This window comes from Nilaparvata lugens, chromosome 13, assembly GCF_014356525.2.
Source record: "Nilaparvata lugens isolate BPH chromosome 13, ASM1435652v1, whole genome shotgun sequence".
Classification (NCBI taxonomy): Eukaryota; Metazoa; Arthropoda; class Insecta; order Hemiptera; family Delphacidae; genus Nilaparvata; species Nilaparvata lugens.
Window position 1 is genome coordinate 16554621 of NC_052516.1, and position 17156 is coordinate 16571776.

Below are 17156 nucleotides of genomic sequence, written 5' to 3' on the forward strand. Positions count from 1 at the left end.
ACATTTCGAAACCATGAAAGTATCCAGACTTATTCAATCCAAAACAGACTAAAGTTAAATTCTTATAAGTTACATTATAAATTGCATTATAAAATGTTCAATTTAATGAAGAAAATTATAATAATTAGTTCAATGAGTATCCTCCTGACGGCTCTTTGCCATGGAGTATATGCCAGCGTGACTATTGTAGATTAATTGTAAAAGTGTAATGCAATTACATTCAATAAAGGCATTTATTTATTCATTTTTAGTTCAATCAGTACGAAAAACTATAGAAGCAGTCAAGAGATTTAAACACAGATTTAGAAAAGTAACCTAGAATAAATAATTTCCTTCATTCCTTAATTCATTGAATAGTTAGCTATATTCCTAGTTTTTGAAGATTAGTATCTATAGCTGCGTACACATATACGCGCTTCCAACCCGCACCGAGCACGCTCCGCCCTCGTTCCTCCATCGAACCACAGTCGCTCCGCCCACGCACCCATCATGAACGTTACGGAAGATGTTAGTTCTTCTCGCGTTCCCCGGTCGAACCACTGTTGCTCCCCGGTCGATCATCAATCGCTCTGCTGGAGTGACGTTCGGTTGCGGAACAGAGCAAAAGTCTGTACGCACCTTAAGGGCCTGGCCATACAGATAGCGATCATAATTTATTAGGAGGTTATAGATACATCATCTAAAATATAGATATAGGAACCTATCTGTTAGCTCGCTCTCTGTTTGGCCAGGCCCTTATAAGTGTCAGCCACCATAAGTGTAATTTATTAACTTGATATTCATATAAAGGCCACAGACCTAGATGTAATCTGAATAAGTGAAAAATCTGATCTATTCTAGTCTACTCTACTCTTGTAAGCGTCTCAATGATGAACTTACAAATTAGTTAGAATTGAAATAAACATAAGTGTGTTAGTTTTAGATGTAGTTTTGGTTGCAGCAAAGTTTTAGAAATATTGGGTCTGCCAAATACAGAAACGGAAGTGGAGGACTCTGTAGTTTGAAAATAAGATAATATATAAGTTGTGAGAAATATTAACACATGGAAAATTATTTCTCACATAGATTATTGAATAGTTCCTGTCTACTTACTAGTTTTCATTTTTTCCTGCAGTTTCTTTTCATATCTAGCTGCATACACCTCCTCCAGTTGAAATTCGTTATTTTCAATGGCGTATACCTTAGAGACAAAAGAAAAAACATTTAAACTAACAGGCAACGGTATATCTACTGAGAATAAAGTAAATTCTTTAAAATAAACTGCCAGATTCTGAAAAGTACAGCATTCCAAAAATGAAGTGATGTTTTCATTTCCTATACTTCAAGTCAAAATAGTCATCTGTGCCGCCAAGAACATCTTTACTGAACGAAATAGAATGAAAGTTATCGAGTTTGATGTTGCACATAATATGATATATGATTTCGATACAGGATTTCAAGAAAAAATATGGTGAAAACCGCCCATTGATATCTCAAACCTTTCAAAAGTTATTCTAATTCAAAGATACTGATATAAATCCATCTATCTATTATCTTCTATACTATAATGAAGGAAAGAACTGGCTTATACACGTATAAAGGATAGGCAAATTATGTTTGACGCATCATCACGTCTGAACTACTGGAATGATTTACTTGAAATTTTGCATATAAATTCTCAACTAACCGAGGATTCTTATAGGCCTATTTTTAATTCTTCTAGATTTCATTACCGTGCGTCAAGTTTACAGTTTGTTAAGTTTTAAAATAGACCCTTAAAAAACACGGGTTACCTGCTAGTTGTAGGCTATATTGATATTGACGTTATATAGTCAGTGGAAATGATGAGAAACATCAACAATGCGGAATTGAAAAAGGATAGAGCTATCTGCTTTGTCTAAAGACAAACAAGGATAGCGAACCAATGTTGATCAGATGCTGACTTTATTACGTGAAGAACACTATACAAAACACTTGAAACTAGAAAAAAGTATGTAGGAATTTAAGACATAGGTAGTAGTTATGTGATAATTTATCCACGATAGAATACAGTGTGTGAACTGATTTTAGCAGATTAAAAACTTTCAATTCCAGATTTTCCACTATAAATTCTGCTACAAAGTAAAATATGAATACAAAATTGATCCTCAAGTTTTATATTATACGATACTGCAACAAAGCTAAATTTTCTAAGCTAAACTAAATTAGTTTCTGTTTGTCTTGAGAATGTGCAACACCAGCACGAAACGGTCGTCGCCACACCAAAGAAAGTGAGTGTTTTTTCATTTTAAAGTTATATAAGAATACAATAGTAATAATTCCAGTGAAAACAAGATGGATAACCAACAACGAAAGCTAATAATAATACAGCTATGATGACATATATTATAATACTGTATAATAATAAAACAGTTTTCGGGCGATCCTATTGATTTTCTCTTAATTATTGATTTGTAAATGAATGGATAAGTAAATTCGATAAAATGACTTACCTCTTTGAATGGATAACATTTCACAACTCTGGGATTGTCCGGTTCAAACAGAGCCACAGCGCATTTCAATTCTTCGTCATCCTTTTTGCAAGCAGGAATAGAAGCAGCGCCATTTTGTTCTTTAACTGCTGGGTTTTGCAATTTTCTCTCGTGTCTTAGTGCCAAAATCTCCTCATACTGGAATTCGTGGTTTTTTATGTTATAAATCTGCAACAACAGAGAATATTATTGAATAAGAATGAAGTATTCCATGCTGTGTTATAGTTTGAAACTGAAAGTAGTTACAATCATTGAAGAATAATGATAAGGTTGAGGAGTTGGAAAAAGATAGAGCAATCTGATTTGTCTAAAAACAGACAAGGATAGCAAACCAATGTTAATCAGGTGCTGACTTTATAACGTGAATCCCACTATAGGCTAAGTTAGGTGGTTAAGTGGATATTTTTGTCCAAACTTTGCTACGTCATCTATATAGTAAAATAGAGGAAGGAATCGGCTTATACACGTACGAGATAGGAAATTCACGTCTCGTCACATCACGTCTGAACTACTGGTCTGATTAACATGAGATTTAGCATATAGATTCATAATTTACCGAGTAGCCTATGGTTAAAGGCCTATTTCAATTTCTTGGATTTCAGTAGATCAAGTTTTTAATTAGACCCTTGCGGAGCACGGGTTACCTGCTAGTCAAACAGTAAAGTCATTCTACAGTATTGATACAACATCGTGACGAATAATAGGTATAACAAAAAGAATTGAGTATGACCATAGAGAAACAATAGCGTAAGTAGATATCCCATGGTAGGTCGTTTATGTCGCAACTTTTACTGTTAACTAAAGACGATTTTTACTGTTTTGACCGGATGAGAATGTATGAAAGGCACAATATGAGAGACTACCAGCATCACACAGCTTCACGGGAAATAACTACGTGGACTATCGGCTTGAGTTAACAGTTAAAGTTGCGACATAGAACCCCTATACCATGGGATATCTACTTATGCTATTGTTTCTCTATGATATGACGTTGACGTGTATTGATAGGATAGCAATGTTTGTTGGGGAAAATGTATGACACAAAATTGAACCGACCTCTTTCTTGGGATAGCAGCACAACACAGAAGGGTTCTCGGGGTCGAATACAGCTACCGGCCATTCTTGGTCGTCCATCTTCGGCTGCATGGAACAGTTCTGCTGCGGCTGAGGCAGGCGTTGCGGTGGCGGATAAACGGTCATAAATGCATCAATGACGTCACTGCCAAACGCTTCCAACTCACTCATGCCTAGAAAGTTTCTGCCTACGTTCATTTGGAATAAACTGTCAACAAAACAAATTTTCGAATGTGATTAAGTAATAATAGATTAATATATTGTTGAACGAGAGTTAGTGATCGTCTAAAGCACTACCTCCGTAAACAAAGCCGTAGTGCGATCGTGTGACGTCAGCACAGGTAGGGCTCCTAGACCAATAGAATCTCTATCTGATATAGATCAGCTGAAATCAACGAATTTTTATTGGTGTAGAAGCCCTACCTGTGCTGACGTCACCCGAATGCACTACAGCTTTGTTTACGGAGGTAGTGTCTAAAGCTGCGTCTACATCTACGTCAAAGTTGTCAACAAAAATAGTATGTAAATAGTGTAGTAACTTTTTAGCACTATTTCTGACGACACTACAGTATAATTAGACTATAGAGTATTCTTCTTCTTCTTCTAAATACCGGCTCCGCAACGGAGATTGGCGATCATCAATGCGATCTGGATTCTATTGACTGCAGCTCGGAACAGAGATGTTGAGTCAATGTTGAACCACTCTCTCAGGTTCTTTAACCAGGATGTTTTTCTTCTTCCAGGCCGGCGTCTTCCTTCAATCTTGCCCTCCATGATCAACTGCAGGAATCTGTACTTTTCATTGCGCATCACATGTCCAAAATACTGAAGCTTCTGACTCTTAATACAGTAAAGAACCTCCACTGTAGTCCCAATTCGTTCTAATACCTCAGAATTCCTCACCCTTTCAAATACATGAAGTACGAAGAATGCGCCGATACAGCCACAGTTCAAACGCCTGCAGATTTCCCTCAAATGCTAGAGTCTAAAACTAAAAAACTAAAACTCAAACTATAGAGTCTAGACTAGTCTAAAATCTAGTCAGTACTATAGTGAGGTCCACGTTATAATGGCAGTGTTTGATTAGCAATGGTATTGCTATCCTTGTCTATCATTCAACAAAGCCGATAGCGCTATCTCTTTCTCGCTTTGCATTGTTTCCAGATCTTCTTTTAACAATGACGAATTAATATTAATTAACAAAATATTTCATCTTAATTATGAAAATTCATTATGGAATTATTGAAAAATATAATTTCTTACTTAATAAGATATAATCGATAATTTGAACGAGAATGAACAATTACATCAAAAAACCTGTATCAGCTACCGTCTATAGAAGGCATTGACATGACAGAAAATCGGCAACGTTATTCTCCTATTTTTCTCCACTGCCATTATAACGTGGACATCACTATAGTCTACAGTGGACTGTACAGTCTAATTGAAATTGTCGTCAGAAATAGTTAAAAAAAAGAATTTTCAACTAGCAGTTCGTCATGGAAAGTGAAATAAATTTGTAGTAATTTGTTGAGAACTCAGTTGATAACTCTAGTCTAAGCTGATGGCTGGAGGTCGAGTCGCTGTCCATTTGTTGGTTTGTTCAACGATTACTTACATCAATCAACTTCAAATTTTCAACCCAGAATCTATAGTGAGGTCCACGTTATAATGGCAGTAGAGAAAGATAGGAGAAAAACATTGCCGATCCTCTGTTAATGCCGTTGTCAGTGCCTTCTATAGACGGTAGCTGATAGGTACATGTTTATTGATGTAATATTAACGGTTCATTCTCGTTTGAAATAAACATTATATTTTATTAAACAAGAAATTATATTTTTCAATAATTTCATAATGAATTTTCATAATTAAGATGAAATATTTTGTTGATTGATTATTAATTCTACATTGTTAAAAGGCGATCTGGCAACAGAGCAAAGCGAGAAAGAGATAGTCTATCCGCTTTGTTGAATGATAGACAAGGATTGCAATTACCATTGCTGATCGAACACTGTCATTATAATGTGGACCTAACTATAGACTATAGAGTCTAGACTAGTCTAAAATCTAGTCAGTACTAGTCTACAGTGGACTGTACAGTCTAATTGAAATTGTCGTCAGAAATAGTTCAAAATAATAATTATTAACTAGCAGTTCGTCATGGAAAGTGAAATAGATCCTATACTATTAAACGAGCAATTTCTGTTTATATGTTTAGATGTTTGTATTTCACCGGATCTCGAAAATGGCTCTAAAGATTCTCATTAAAATTCAGAACGTAGTAGGTTTATAATATAAAAAATCGATTGCACTAGGTCTCATCCCTTGGAAAACTCGCTGAATGACATTAAAAGGATTTATTCATCCTTGGAAAAACAGCTGATAATTTCGTCGTCTCTGTTGATGATGGAAGTGAGTAAGCGAATGTATGTGTGTGGGACTGAGACAAAATTGTGACTCAGCTGTTGAACTTTAGTAGGCGGTTGTTCAAAAGCCGGTTAAATTTTAATCCTGATTGATTCCAGTTTATTTATTTAGCGTATGGCAGTATACACAACACATTTATGATCACAAAATTCGAAAAAAAAGAAAACAATAGAAAATTCATATATAAATCGAATGAAAATATCTTAGTCACTTTTGACCTGGAAATTAGAGGCATGCTTCCAGGGTATTTTAAGTAGGCTATTGATGCTGGTTTAGCCACCAGGAAATCTTCATGTGCACCTGTGTATGCTGATCTGGGACATTCCTCTACTATGTGTCTCACAGTCTGGACTGCTCCACACTCACAGAAAGGGGAGTCAGCCTTCCCCCACTTATGCATCAGATAGGCACATCTACCATGATGAGTTCGTACCCTATTCAATGCCGACCATGTTTTACGAGGCAAATCGAAGCCTGGTGGCCTTTTGGTTACAAATGGGATGTCAATGTTCTGCTTTGCTGACCACGCTTGTTGCCAGGCCTCAGTTATACGGAAACCTGAATCTAAGGCTGTAATTGCCGTCCTAACCGGTGGCTTACGAGATTGCAGACGTCTCTGATTGGCATCTTGTATATCCTCATGTATTGGCAGGCTTCGATTTTCCTGTATCTTCTTGTACTCTCTAGTAAGGGCATTCATGCGTCGAAGATTTGGGGGTGGGATGTGACTGAACACCGGGAGCCATTCCACAGGGGTAGATTTTAGAACACCACCTATCATTCTCATTGAGTTATTTAGCTGAACATCAACCCTATGAACATGAGAGCTATTCATCCAGACTGGAGCACAGTACTCAGCAGCTGAAAAGACAAGGCTTAGGGCTGTAGAGCGTAATGTAGATGCTGAAGCTCCCCATGATGTTCCGCAAAGTTTTTGCATAATATTGTTTCGGGTTTTTAGTTTTTCTGCTGTCTTTGTTAGGTGCTCTTTGAATGAAGTGTCCTATCAAGTATCACGCCCAAATATTTTGGAGCCTTATTGTGTTTAAGGCTTCTATTCTCGAATTGAATTCTTAGCTCTCTGTTAGCTTCTCTATTGTTCAGGTGGAAGCATGCAACTTCTGTTTTACTGGCATTTGGTTGGAGACGCCATCTTCGAAAGTACCTACCCATCTCTCTCAAGTCATCTGTAAGAATTTCCTCTGACTCTTCAAATGATTTACACTGTGTCGATAATACCCAGTCATCAGCATAGCCATGTTTTCTAGTCAAGGTTTCTGGCATGTCAGCAATATACAGACTGAACAAGAGAGGGGCAAGAACTGAGCCCTGAGGCAGACCATTCTTAAGTTTCCTTTGTGAGCTTATATCAGATCCAATGATGACTTGAAAGTTCTATCACTCAGCATATATTCACAAGACGAGCTGTTATTTTACACTTGATCACTTTTAGGAGCTTATAGATCATACCTTCTCTCCAAACAGTGTCATAAGCTGCTGATAGATCGATAAAGGCAGCAGATGTTTTCAATTTCTTCTGGAAACCAGCTTCAATGCATGTTGTAAGTGATAGAACTTGATCAACACAGCTCCTGTTTGGTCTGAACCCAGCCTGCTCAACAGGTATGATTTCAAATATTTTCTGGCATACTCTATTATAGATTAGCCTCTCCAGTAGTTTATACACCACCGACAGTAATGCAATTGGTCTATAGTTTTTTGCTGAGTTTGCTGGTTTTCCTGGTTTCAAAATTGCTATAATCTTTGACTGCCTCAGCTCTTTGGGTACATTGCCAGTTTGCATAACATCAGTGAAGAATTTAGCCAGCCATACCTTTGCATATTTTCCACATTTAACTAGAAATTCTGGGTTTACACTATCAAATCCTGGTGCTTTTCCAGAAGCTACATGCTTGAGAGCTGATGCGATTTCTTCTGGGGTGAAAGGTAGACTGAATTCACTCTCTGTTGCCTGTCTCTTAAGTTGGCTCAGCTCATGTTTTATTTTGGTCGAGTGTTCTCTGTCCACTTGTGCTCTGGATGTTTCCACTATGTGAGATGCTATTGAGTTTGCAGAGACATCTGCTTTTTGTCTTTCCATGGGTGCTCCACTGCCCAATTTCCTTAGAAGAGCCCATGCTTGTCGACTTGAGGTTTGGAAGTTCATGTTCTCAACCACATTCATCCATTTCTGTTTTCTTGCCTCATCAAGACTATGAAGGAGTTCATCTGCCACCTCTTGCTCACCCGTCTCCAAGAAGGTTTGATAAAGTTCATCACTATTCTGGGACCAGCCTGGAATATATTCTCTGCGATATCCTCTTGGGATGCACTTTTTAGCTGTACTAATGACTGCCCCAACAAATCGTTATAATTTTACTTAGAGGAGGTATCCAACCCAGGCATTTATCAAGTTCTTTGAGTACCTTTCCCAGTAGATTCCAGTAGAACCAATCAGATAAGCTATCTTTTTAAAATGATCTTCTCTGATTTGGTTCACGTGAAATTAATCAGGATTGAAATTTAACAAGCTTTTGTGAGAGAAATTTTTGCATTCCTCTGGGAATTAATCTCAATCCACTGTGATTAGATAGAACCTTTCTGTATGAACTATAAATATATTATAATTTCTTCTTTCGTAATAAATTGCATCTGCTTTTGTACTCCAGAGCGGAGCTCGGTGCCTCGATATTGTGTAGTAATTTGTTAAGAACTCAGTTGATAACTCTGGACTAAACGCGGCTTTACAGATGATTAGAGGTCGAGTCGCTGTCCGTTTGTGGGTGTTTTCAACGATTACTTTCGATAGCATTCATCAATCAACTTCAAATTTTCAAACTATAATCTATCAACCATTATACAGATCACGTTCGTTGGCCAACGAAATTGACTCACTCCTTCGTCCATTTGAGGATATAACAGGAGAACATTGAAAGTGCATAAGAAAAAAATGTGTGGTGAATTCTTCGACTTTAAAAAATATAGCCAAACCAACTTTTTGGACTCTGTCATCACCTAAGTTTGGAAGAAAGAATAAGACAAGGATTAACTTGGTATTATATCTACCAATGTTTTCTCATCAATGTTGTTTGTTACATAAATAAATATTGACCTAAACCGACTCACGTCGTCGTTGGGTTTGTTCGACGATTACCTTCGATTGCTTTCATCAACACGATTATACAGATTCTTTTCCCTTAAACCTGAACTGGTAAAAGCTTAAACATTAAAAGAAAATGACTAATAATTGTCACTTACAGGTATGCCAACTGCAGCTGTTCGGTCGGTTTGGCGTTTTTCTCGCTTCCCATTTGGTACACCTGATTGGCTCCTGTCACATCCTTGATGCGAGCCAGGTGGTTTGCCCATGCGCAGTACAGTACTGCGCATTCCACTCCCTTGCCCTGGTTGAACGCTAGCTGGAATAGCTCCACAGCGTTTGGCTGGACTTGCATCTACAAATGGATAAATAAATGAATTAGGATAATTAATTACAATCGCTAGAACCTTGTTGTAATATTGTGTAATTATTGCTAGTACCCTAAAGCCCGGTTGCAAGAAAGTCTGTTAACTTTTAATAGACTTAAAACTTGTAACTTTTTGTAGGTTAAGTGGAAGAGGGGTCTCTCATGGCCTCAATTTCGCCCACATCAGTTTCAATATTGTGAAGTGTAAATAAAAGGCATTTATCTATCTATCTATATATTAATGCCACGAGAACCAATCAGAGAAGCCTTCTTTTCAAAAAAGCAATTGAACATGATTAAAATTAAACAGGCTTTCGTGTGCAACCTTTTTGCTTGTGTGTGGGTAATGGAAAGTGTGTAGGTGATTGATGAGATGATCAAACGTCCATGCCTACCCGCTGTATTCGAACCTACAACCAGGTAGCGCTAGCAGACTGGAGGGTGCAACAAGGTCTATAAATACAGGTCATGACACAATCCTGTGATGCATTGCAAAATCAAATTTACATATTATCTGAACCAGAATATTGTTCTTAAAAAGCATAATGCGTGATTTTGTTATGAGCAGATTGGAATATTTCAAATGGACCGCCATAAAGACCCCACATAATGGCCGCTCCATAAGGAACACGAGTGTCATGACCTGTATTTATAGACCTTGGGGTACGACGCCTTAGTTGTCTCGGCTAACCTGGCTGAATGACATTAAAAGGATTTATTCATCCTTGGAAAAACAGCTGATAATTTCGTCGTCTCTGTTGATGATGGAAGTGAGTAAGCGAATGTATGTGTGTGGGACTAAGACAAAATTGTGACTCAGCTGTTGAACTTTAGTAGGCGGTTGTTCAAAAGCCGGTTAAATTTTAATCCTGATTGATTCCAGTAGAACCAATCAGATAAGCTATCTTTTTAAAATGGTCTTCTCTGATTTGGTTCACGTGAAACTAATCAGGATTGAAATTTAACATGGTTTTGTGAGAGAAATTTTTGCATTCCTCTGGGAATTAATCTCAATCCACTGTGATTAGATAGAACCTTTCTGTATGAACTATAAATATATTATAATTTCTTCTTTCGTAATAAATTGTATCTGCTTTTGTACTCCAGAGCGGAGCTCGGTGCCTCGATATTGTGTAGTAATTTGTTAAGAACTCAGTTGATAACTCTGGACTAAACGCGGCTTTACAGATGACTAGAGGTCGAGTCGCTGTCCGTTTGTGGGTGTTTTCAACGATGACTTTCGATGGCATTCATCAATCAACTTCAAATTTCCAACCTATAATCTATCAACCATTATACAGATCACGTTCGTTGGCCAACAAAACTGACTCACTCCTTCGTCCATTTCAGGATATAACAAGATAACATTGAAAGTGTATAAAAAAAATGTGTGATGAATTCATCGACTTAGGAAACACAGTTTAACCTACTTTTTGAATTGTGTCATCACCTAAATTTGGAAGAAAGAATAACACAAGGATCGCCTTAGTATTATAAATATCTACCAATGTTTTCTCATCAATGTTGTTTGTTACATAGATAAATATTCACCTGAACCGACTCACGTCGTCTTTGGGTTTGTTCGACGATTACCTTCGATTGCTTTCCACACTATTATACAGATTCTTTTCCCTTAAACCTGAACTGGTAAAAGCTTAAACATTAAAAGAAAATGACTAATAATATTATCACTCACAGGTATGCCAACTGCAGCTGTTCGGTCGGTTTGGCGTTTTTCTCGCTTCCCAGTTGGTAGATCTGATTGGCTCCTCTGACATTCTTGATGCGAGCCAGGTGGTTTGCCCATGCGCAGTACAGTACTGCGCATTCCACTCCCTTGCCCTGGTTGAACGCTAGCTGGAATAGCTCCACAGCGTTTGGCTGGACTTGCATCTACAAATGGATAAATAAATGAATTAGGCTAATTAATTACAATCGCTAGAAACGTGTTGTAATATTGTGTAATTATTGCTAGTACCCTAAAGCCCGGTTGCCAGAAAGTCTGTTAACTTGTAATAGACTTAAAAGTCTGTTAACTTGTAACTTTTTGTGGGTTAAGTGGAAGAGGGGTCTCTCATGGTCTAAATTTCGTCCACATCAGTTTTAATATTGTGAAGTGTAAATAAAAGGCATTTAGGCCTATCTATCTATCTATAATATATTAATGCCACGAGAACCAATCAGAGAAGCCCTCTTTTCAAAAAAGCACTTAAACATGATTAAAATTAAACAGGCTTTTGTGTGCAACCATTTTGTGGGTAATGGAAAGTGTGTAGGTGATTGATGAGATGATCAAACGTCCATGCCTACCGGCTGTATTCGAACCTACAACCAGGTAGCGCTAGCAGACTGGAGGGTGCAACGCCTTAGTTGTCTCGGCTAACCTGGCTGGCAATCTTTCAATCACTCTGAAAACGTACATCTGAGAATCATTGTAATGATTATATAGATGATTATTATTATTTATTAGACCAAAGTTGAATATCGTAGATCAAGTTGTTTTGAAAACAAATACATTAATATCGAGTGACCTGCTGGCTCAGGTTTGGTATTAAGAGTTTTCAGGTCACACCTGAATAATTTCAGGGAGTTTGTCAAACGACTGTTTCAGGAATGACGGTTCTACGTGTCAATTCAAGTGGCCCGAGAAAGGTCTTAATATGCAGTGCCATCTCAATGGTTATATTTGGGGTGTAATCACATTGAATGCGTATATATGTGCAAGTGCACGCTTGGTTATGACCAAGGCATATTGGCATGACCAAGCGCGCAGATGAGAAACAAACTATGGAAAGAGCAAAAGGAATACTCACACTGAAGGCGTGCACTTGCTGGTTGCGTTCAGTGTAAGCAGCTACATGCAAGTCACAACGTGTTTCTATGGCTCTTTCCAGATAATGGGCCATATGAATAAAGTTGAGCATTTGCTTATACTTTTAAAATATGGATCATTTGCTTCATTTTCTATGAATAAACGTGAGCAAAACCTTTTGCTCATGCTCATCAAAAAAATAGTTTGAGCATTTCCTCAAAAGTAAAAGCTTATACTCAAAATTGTATGAATAAACTAGAGCATTTGCTCAACTTTTGAAGCAAATGCTTCTAAAAAGGTAAATCTAGTCTAGAGCAGCTTATCACCTTTTGCTCATAGTAAAATGGCTCAACTAATTCGTATGAGGAAGAGGAAACTATACCAGATACGATCACAACCAATAGTTGAGAACGATAAGACTCTTTTTACATTCAACCATGATATATATCACCATTATTCCTACAAAAGAATAAATACTAAAGATAACTACCTATTATAAAGATAGCCATCACAAAATTAATAGGAAATAGGCATTTAAGAAGATGAAAGTGTAGAGGATTATAAGAAGGCTATTGATATTTTAAGAATATGCTGAAGATTATTATAGAGATGACATTTTTTCACGCTATTATTTCTAAACTCGACTAACCTTAAACTATTCATAGATAGAAAACGGAGCAGACGACGCAAACACAAGCAGTGCCCCCTACTTGCACATATAGCGCTTCCGTGAGCTATAAAACCAAAGTAAGGCTACAAAAGCGAATCAGCTGATGAAAAATCTTTAAAATACGTGAGCATTTGCTCCAGAGTTCAGGAGCATAAGGTAAGAGTATAAAGCTTATTCATATAAAAATGAGCAAATGCTTTTGCTTCTACCTGCTCATGAGCAAAACCTTATGCTCCATGCTCTTGCTCATGAGCATTTGCTCTGGTTTTATTCATATGGGCCATTGTTTTTCGGCTCATGCATATGATCTGACGTGCACTTGTGCATATATACTCATTCAATGTGAGCACACCCTCAGTGTAATAGTATGAACTTTTGTGTTTTTAAACTTCATGACGTAATCTATCCAGTACAACGGTTGGTCATGGATTTGTGAAGAATTGAATTGATTTTTTGGAAAATGGATTCAAGCAACTTACATATTTGACAAGCAGTCCAATGTAGCGCGTATCGTTCGTGTATTGAGTCTCGTTGAATTTAGTCAACGTGTTGCTTAGAATTTTCATCACTTCGCCATCGACAGCTTTTTGCGGACAATTTACTTCCAGCCAGTTGATGTAATTTAGAATCACATCCAGCTCTTCGTTTCCAGTACATTGCTTCAGTTGTTGCGCGAATTCCCTGTTGAATAGATAAGAGAAGTAGTAAATTATGCAGTCAACCAAACGAAGAAAATTCTTAGTTTATCAGAGATTGACAATGGTGTAATAACCGAAACCGGTCTTTCTAAGAATCAATAAATCTGTGGTTTTTGACAATTGCTTAGTCTTTTTTATTCAATATGAATAATTACCACAATATCAACTTCTCAACTACACAGAAAAATGAAGAAGCCTCCTGGTGTAAAGCAGTTGGATGAAGCCGCCTTCAAGAGAGCCGTCAGGAAGCTGCTTTGTGATAAATCATATTATAGTGTAAATGAATTTATGAGTGATGATCTGAACTTTTTTTAAAAAGTGATCACTGTTTTACCTGCCATCTGAATAGTTTTCGTGTTGTTGTGTATGTTGAAATCGAACTCTATGACGCCATCGATCCCACTAATGTGGGTAATGGATGAAGCAGAAGGTATTAAGGTATTAAAGGTAAGAAAATCTGGATAAATAACAAAAAACTGCGTACGGTACATAAAAGTAATCAAATTTCTCACTTTAGTGAGGTCCAAGTTATAATAGAAGTGGAGAAATATAGGAGAACAGCATTGCCGATTCTCTGCCTTGCAACTGCCTTCATTAATAGAATATATCTGATGTTATAGGTAAGGCTCTTCAAAGCAGTAAAGTACCGAAATATATAGGAATCAACTTACCTTTCTTTCAAATCAGGAGCCTCCATTTTTCTATATTATCCAAGGACTTTCAACCTGTAACTGAATACAAATAAATATTGAATCAATAGTTACATTCAATTGCATTCTATTTTTTAGATAGAAGAAATTGAGAAATAGTTTAAATAGCTTTGTAACAAAATTTACAAGTGCATAATGTATCTGAGTTTTGATAGGTCAACTTTTTCAACCAGAAATGTGATAACTCAATTAGGTTTGCAGCTTCAAAGAGTTATAACCTATTTTAACCGCGTTAAAAAAGCTAAACTTGGATAAGGTATGGAGAAATTAAATTAAAAACTTGAACGCATACCGTATACTAGCTATATAGCATTATTTACTTCATTTTAAAATCACAACATCGAATTAATGATTAGGAGAGAATCAACAGGGTAATTCCAAAACATCCTTTCCCTAATTTCGATAAAAATAGTCTTGAAAAATGTTATTATCTTCAATATATTTCAAGTATTCAAGTATGTAGGCTAATAGATTTAGTTTATAAGCAAATGTATAAAAGCAATACTGTAAAATAACTCATGAGGTACCGTACCGGTGGTTCTCGTTCTTTTAATTAAGCGTTATGAGTAGCCACAATGGTTGACTACAACCATAAAAATTAACAATATTCTATAAATCATGCTACAGCCTAAAACTAACCCCAAAATCAAAACGTTAATTCCTTACCATTAAAGAATCACGTCAAAGTACATTCAAAAATAAAAACAAAACAATAATTTATAACTGCATAAACAACACAACAATCAGTATTTCAGGCAAATACTAGCATTTAGGAAAACTACATTGAACACAAAATAGCCTACTAGTACTGTAGGATGTTTATGTCGAATCATGCATAAGCCGAAACCGAAAAACAAAATTTGAAAAGTGCTTACTCTAATACTTTGTACAAAATTTTTATAAAAAATAAAATGATTTTCTAGTGAATAAATAGTTTAATATTTATATGGAAGTGAAATAAAGTTGTTTGAAGTTACCTGTTTGAATAGTTCAGCTCTTTGTGAGTTCAGATCAACACAAAATCCATTACAACTAACTAAGCATAAAGAAATCACACTGCAATTTCAACTCAATAGACGCTTTAGATAATAAACCATTACAAATAATTAATATTTATTCTGCTTTTCTCTTAATCAAAACTAAAACACTAAACAAAAATCAAAGCAAAGAAACTTCAAACGGTCACTTTTGAAACTGAGTTGCGTCTTGCTTGCTTGCTTGTTGTGTGTGTGTTCTCTTGCTCTTGTTTACCGCCAGGATGACGGAATATTCAAACTTTTTTATAATGAAGAGTAAATCCAATAAATCATCAAATCAATAGAACTTTTTCTATGGATGAACTAATTTATATATGGATTAGTAGATTTCTGTAATGCAACTAAACATTCCAGTGCCATCGAAGAGCGAAGGAAATCGACTATATCTAGTCATCGGATATTCTTGTAGCGCCAAATTCAAAAGGAAGCGGATTTTATTGCTTCAGTGGGGAACAATGAAAATATTTTTGATTTACTCTTTCAAGATTGTCTCTCCAGCTTTTTACATCTTTGAAACATCCATCACTACTTAAAAGAGGAATGAGGAATAGAAATGTTTCGGACAAAAAAACATAATTGATATTCATCAATATTTATTTCAATATAATATGATAGGTACAATATTTTTGCTTCAAACAAAATAAACGGACAACAATAAAGTATTTCGTTCCAGCCTAGCAAAAAATCACAGCTTCTTTCAAGAAAAATGAAAACTTGAATTCCCGATAAACTTATTTCTATAGAACAATAAAAAATTCATAATTTATATTGGTACTGTATTTTCGATTTTTAGCAGCCTATATGTTTATTTCAAATCGTTTACACAGCAGTAGACTGCTTTTGATTATGGAATGATTCAATAGGGATACAATACTCATGATATAAAAATTTAATGTTCATGCAAAATTACCTCATTGAATCATCTCTAGCCTATAGAATAATAATAATTATTCAATCTGAACTGACTTTGAATAAACAGTAGTATGTGGCAGAAGTAATAATTTAAAATTAATCCATTGATTGATTTTAACTTCCAATACAACAGCTTCTTATATAATATAGTGAAGTTTAATAATTATTATGAACCTTCAAATGAATATTGCAAAATTATGAAACCGAATATAAGTAACAGAAGAAGCAAACTGTAATTAATAGACTTAACAATTTGAGCCATTAACATTAATTTATCATTTCATTAAAGCTTTGATTCTCTCAAAGGAGAAAGTTTTCATGTGACACTTCTGATTAATATCAAGGTAACTATATTTTTTATAATTATTATAGTATGGACGCGTGCATAAAATTCATGAACTTTTGAAAATAGTGTATTGCAGTAGATAAAACACTCATCAGTTAAATATTTATAGACTATTGGTCGGTAGACTCCATGGTATATTTCATAAACTTCTTCCAGTTAACGGAAGAACTCCACACAATAAATTCCAATAAACTATTCACTTCAATAGCCTACATCATCTTATCAAAACACAGAAAATTGATCCTTTTATTTCTGGTAACTAGGGAAAAAATATGTTATTTCAAGAACTTTTTGTGTAGTTGAGAAGTTGATATTGTGGTAATTATTCATATTGAATGAAAAAGACTACGAAATTGTCTTGTAATAACCGAAAACTGTCTTTCTAAGTATCAATAAATCTGTGGTTTTTTAACAATTTCTTAGTCTTTTTCATTTAATTATTTCGAGAAATTGTATCTGTTTTTATATTGTACCTTGCACAAAATACAAAAAA

The 17156-nt window shown here is 35.8% G+C and overlaps 1 protein-coding gene across 7 annotated transcripts in view; it reads right to left on the reverse strand.

Annotated features, from left to right (window-relative positions):
• Window positions 1-15601, reverse strand: part of LOC111060134 (mitotic checkpoint serine/threonine-protein kinase BUB1) — a 52465-nt gene extending 36864 nt beyond the window's left edge. For 2 of the 7 annotated variants that reach the window (XM_039439936.1, XM_039439935.1), the window contains exons 1-7: window positions 15346-15601; window positions 14330-14389; window positions 13440-13641; window positions 11175-11371; window positions 3567-3792; window positions 2472-2678; window positions 1093-1180 (exon numbers count right to left, since the gene is read on the reverse strand). In XM_039439936.1, coding sequence (XP_039295870.1) covers window positions 1093-1180; window positions 2472-2678; window positions 3567-3792; window positions 11175-11371; window positions 13440-13641; window positions 14330-14355 — 946 coding nt within the window. In that variant the 5' untranslated portion in view covers window positions 14356-14389; window positions 15346-15601. Of the gene's footprint in view, window positions 1-1092; window positions 1181-2471; window positions 2679-3566; window positions 3793-9269; window positions 9499-11174; window positions 11372-13439; window positions 13642-14329; window positions 14390-15345 lie in introns of those variants that run through there. The other 5 variants (XM_039439934.1, XM_039439937.1, XM_039439932.1 and 2 more) reach the window with 5 other exon arrangements.
• Window positions 15602-17156: the final 1555 nt, after the last annotated feature.